The sequence below is a fragment of the Lupinus angustifolius genome, chromosome LG07, assembly GCF_001865875.1.
Source record: "Lupinus angustifolius cultivar Tanjil chromosome LG07, LupAngTanjil_v1.0, whole genome shotgun sequence".
NCBI classification, from domain to species: Eukaryota; Viridiplantae; Streptophyta; class Magnoliopsida; order Fabales; family Fabaceae; genus Lupinus; species Lupinus angustifolius.
In genome coordinates, this window is record NC_032015.1 from 12,475,042 (window position 1) to 12,479,768 (window position 4,727).

Sequence of the window (4,727 nt, forward strand, 5' to 3'; positions counted from 1 at the left end):
TATATATATATATGCTGAAAGCGTAAGTATTTTATACTGTTAATAAATTATTCACTATTGACTATCAAACAAAAATAATACAATTTTTTTTACATACAAATTCCAAGAAATTATTGATAATTAATATTTTACATCGTATAAAAATAGTGTGTTTAGGTAACAAATATTTATATATTTACGCGGTATAAAAATTTATATACAGTCAGTACATTATCTATAATTTGTATTAATCTTTTTTGAAGAGCCAACAATGATAAAACATGGATAGTGGATAATATATGGACAGTATATAAAGAGAATAAAATATCTCCTCGTACCAGAAGATAACTTATTTCCTTAAATTCATGCGCGATTTAACATGTGTCTTATTTTTTCTTTTATAATATATTTTATAATGAAAACTTCTTGAATGAAGAGAAAATAAGACACATGTCAAATACTATATAGATTTAAGGAGATAATTTATCTCCTTATATGAAGAAATACTTTATTTTGATATATAAAACTCATTCACTATACCTTCATTTTTTTTCTCACCCAACAAAGAGTTTGTCATAGGTCATGCATGATCTATATAGTATGTAATGTCAAATGTCAATTTTTGATAATTAGGAGCTACATATTTTGGGTTGGGATACACGTTAATACAAAAAAAATAGTGGGTTGAGGTGAACACCAGAATTAAATGAATATCAAAGAGTCAGTAGCATAATTTAAAATCTATGACCTGAATTACAGTTAAATTTATGTTAAACAATCTAAACCCTAGTTTGTATGAGTGTCTATGTACTTTAGCACCAAAATAAAGTGTACGTACTATAGTGCATTGTACCTAGAATTACGTGTGCAATTTTAAATGAGATACACAGGAAAATATCATTTTTTCATTGTTGTTGAGGTGAGTGAATGAATATCTGAGTTATCTCATATTTCAAGATATAATAAATATACTGTATCGGTAATAGTACTTGAATGTCAATTCTGGGTATTTAAATAAACAGTTTGCTAAAAGGCAATGCATTGTACGTATAACTTCTCTTCTTATACTTTTTATGAAATAGTTTTAATCAAATATTTGTCTCTTCCTCTCAAGATGACTTTGAAATCTTCTCTCCATTCCTTTCTTTCCAAAACTCCATAACCTAATAATACAACACGTTTTCATTTTGAATGGGTATATATGTTACCTCAAGAGTTATTTCGCCCAGTAGTGGTGGAGGACAATTATCAACCTTCCAGAATGTATCTATTAAATGATGAATCTCTGGGTCCATTTCCTGACAAAATAATTTAACAAATAGAAAACTTAGACATTCCATTCACAGTAACTATTAATATGCATGCACAGGATATATAGTCTAAAAACTAATCCATATTCATGCTTAGTGGCTTAACCCTAAGTAAGGAAGTTTGTGCTTTAAATCATGACAAAACTAATATATTCCATCTTTAAATTATTTTATGTTTTCAAATCGATCATATGATATTTTGTTTTGTTTCAAATAGGTCTTTTGAATTAATCTCTGTTTTCAAATTGGTCCTCAAAGTTATTTTCTACTTCTAAATTTGTCCAATAACTTGTTTTTCTTGTTAATTTTGTATCTTAAATTCAATTTTTTATAATGATATAGCTTTTGAAAATTCAGAGATTTTTGTAAATCTTTTCATTTTGAACTCAATAAACACTAAAACTATGAAATGTGGTTGAGAGTGTTGATAAAGTCATAAGAAAAAATATAGTGGTAAAACCAAAATGGAACAAAAATGTTATAGGCCAAGTTAAAAAAAAGAAAGAAATGTTTTCTGTTGTTTATTGTATGAATACAAAGATCTCTTCTCACAAATTATATTTATATTTCTATCTCATAAAGAATTAAAAATAACAATGATAATGAATGTTTTAACTTTTAATTGACATTCCATATTTTTATTGACATGTAAAAGTGAAAACATGTCAAACTACCTATAGGGGCCTATTAGCTAGCCTATAATAGGTTAGTCCAGACTAGACTTTTTTCGTGAACAAGATCAGACTCAAGTTTTCTAAAAAGTCTATTTAGCTTAACAAGTCAGACTTTAGGCTACCTAAAAGGCTGATTAAGTCTAACATGCCAACCTATTTAGTTATATTATATAACAATGTTGAAATTATACTATTCTAATATAAGTAATATTATTATATATGTAATATTAATGTAAAAATGTATACAAAATTATAATTTAATTATTAGAATGAGATGAATCTGACTAAAAGTAGACCTATAAGTCCATTTAAATGTAGATATGATAGCCTATTTCATGATCATGGTATAAGATGTCTTTAAATATGCTAACAAGTGAGATCAGATTTTTAAACAAATCAGACCTAGGTTTTACATATCTTTTAAACAGATTAACATGTCAGACTCAAGTTCCTATATGTTATATAGGTTTTGGACCTGTTTAAGGCAAAGTCTGACTTAACCTGTTTCTACCCTTATTGACACCATACATGAGACAACAAATTTTGGTTGTCCACAAGAAGAAAACAAAAAACTAATCCATGTGAGGTTTAATTACCGCATCCTCATGTGTCGCCTTTCTCTTTTTCTCCGAAGCACAGAAAACTGGTTCTTGTTGTTGAACTATCTTGGCATAACTAATAAGTATCAATTTCCCCTGTTTGGGTGTTATAAGGTCCAAATTATAACCTTGGGACCCATGGTTTCTACCCTGCACAAGTATAACCAACCAGACTTTTATTCCATTAGGTGGGTCGACCAAATAAGCACGAGTATAATTTATTTATTTTTCTTACAAGCAACAAGTATAATTTAATTGACCCCAAAAGAAGAATAACTGATGTAATCTTGAATAAAGTAAAACTACAAGAGGTTTAAAATTTCAGTGCTTACTATTACATGCAACCCAGTTGACTGCATTGCCTTGGTCCCTAGGCTCATTGCTGCAACATTAAATAACCTTAACTTAGAGAATGCATCAATATTGTTAAAAAGTAACAATATCAGTTAGCTTTGTATATAGTAAAAGGAGAAGAATGCACAAATTTTGAGTCTCTTCAAATTCAAATATTGTAATAGAGATGAGAAGCTATCATAGTCTAAGGGATGATGTGCACGTAAAAAATGAGAAGCTATCATTGTTTACAATAACCTGAACTTAGAGAATGCATCAATATTGTTAAAATGTAACATGAGCAGTTAGATTTGTATATACTTAATTCCCATGATGCTATCAAACTATAATTCATGATGCTATCCTAAACAATGTTCCTTTCATAAAAACTACACTTAGATTTGAGGGGTTGTATTCTTGAAAGGGAAATCAAATATTATTTGCTAAAAACAGAAGTACTGGGTTGTACTAACTAAAGTTATGCATATAAATAAGATTAGCAACTGTATAGGCCTTTATTTATCCATGAAGTGTCTAAATTGAGTGTTTTAAATTGCGCTTTGCAAATGCAATTGGGGTCGCAATATTGCACTTTTGAGAAAGACATCACCACAACAATTGCGGCCAACATCAGCCACACTTTTTCACATTACGCAATTATGGTAAATGTGATATAATCGCAACTACAATTTAAAATGTTGGGTAACTGTTGAGATAAAAGATATAAGTGTAATTGGTAAAGACAAAACTAAACTATATTCAACCTCCAATTTGAAAATGCACAAAAGGTAAATTTAATCATGGGAATTAAGTAGCAAGAAACAAACAGGAAGAAAATTTGTTGAGCAATTGCTTGTTTGCTTGCATTGGAGGCATTCTTGATAGTGGAACACTAGTATGGTGATTCTTGCCTTGCCTCATTTGTTCACTCTGTAAGTTAAAGCTAAGAAAACTGAGATATGCAAATATTTGTGAAAACAATCTTAAACTGTTCACAATCAAAACCTTAACTGAAGGAGCTTTTCAATAAGTGTGAGTGTGTGACTCTTATGCATCATTCCTCTAAAGAAGTCAACATCTTCATATATTGTTCTCTACCACTTACTCAGCATTCCTTCTGGAAATTTGTTACTGAAACACTCAACACATAGTTCTTAGTAAAGAAAATCTCAATCACTTGATAATTCACAATTCTTCACATAATGCAATAATATTCAGGGTAAGACTTAATGAAAAAACAAATATTTCATTAATAACGTTATTTTATTATTATTATTACTATTGTTTATGTTGTTACAAAGATATAGGGTAATGATGAGATAGTCAGTAAGTAACTTAGTAATGATTCTGTTAGAATTTCAACCCTACGAGAGTGTGTTCAAGAGGGTTCTCATTAATGTGTGTAAATACATTGTAAACGCTTCTCAAACTATCAATTGAAAATAGAATATCATATTCACATTTTTATCCAGATCCTCTCTCTTTCAATTCTTCTATGTTTATATGATAATATGAAGGGGGGAAAAACGTGGATGTGATATTCAAAACCATTCCAAACTTTATGTATTTATAGGTATCAATCCAAGCTTCATGAACACTCTCTTGTACAAACCCTAACTAACCAATTAACTTATTAACATGATGAACAACACATCAGAAAACACTCTCCCTCAAAACCTAACTAGTGTTGCACACCTACGCTCAAACAATTATTATCATTGTAATGAAAAAATAGTGAATAATTGTTGCATACTCCATAGGATACAAAGAAAGCAAAGATTTTAAGAGAAAAAACATAAAATCAAAGATTATCTATTTGTCTATACTAACAA

General features: G+C 29.2%; 1 protein-coding gene across 1 annotated transcript; it reads right to left on the reverse strand.

Annotated features, from left to right (window-relative positions):
• Window positions 1,089-3,775, reverse strand: LOC109352941. Its single transcript, XM_019595127.1, has 5 exons — window positions 3,723-3,775; window positions 2,895-2,944; window positions 2,560-2,712; window positions 1,188-1,277; window positions 1,089-1,142 (listed from the first exon to the last, which is right to left on the reverse strand). Exons 1-5 carry the CDS (start codon window positions 3,769-3,771, stop codon window positions 1,089-1,091), a joined length of 396 nt encoding a protein of 131 aa, XP_019450672.1. The 5' UTR covers window positions 3,772-3,775.

Excerpts from the sequence above, each read along its gene's own strand:
- LOC109352941 (XM_019595127.1), bottom strand. The coding sequence starts at position 3,771 with ATGCCTCCAATGCAAGCAAACAAGCAATTGCTCAACAAATTTTCTTCC. Across the intron at positions 1,278-2,559 it reads AGGCGACACATGAGGATGCG|GAAATGGACCCAGAGATTCA; the intron begins GTAATTAAACCT and ends TTATTTTGTCAG. Across the intron at positions 1,143-1,187 it reads TGGGCGAAATAACTCTTGAG|GTTATGGAGTTTTGGAAAGA; the intron begins GTAACATATATA and ends TTGTATTATTAG.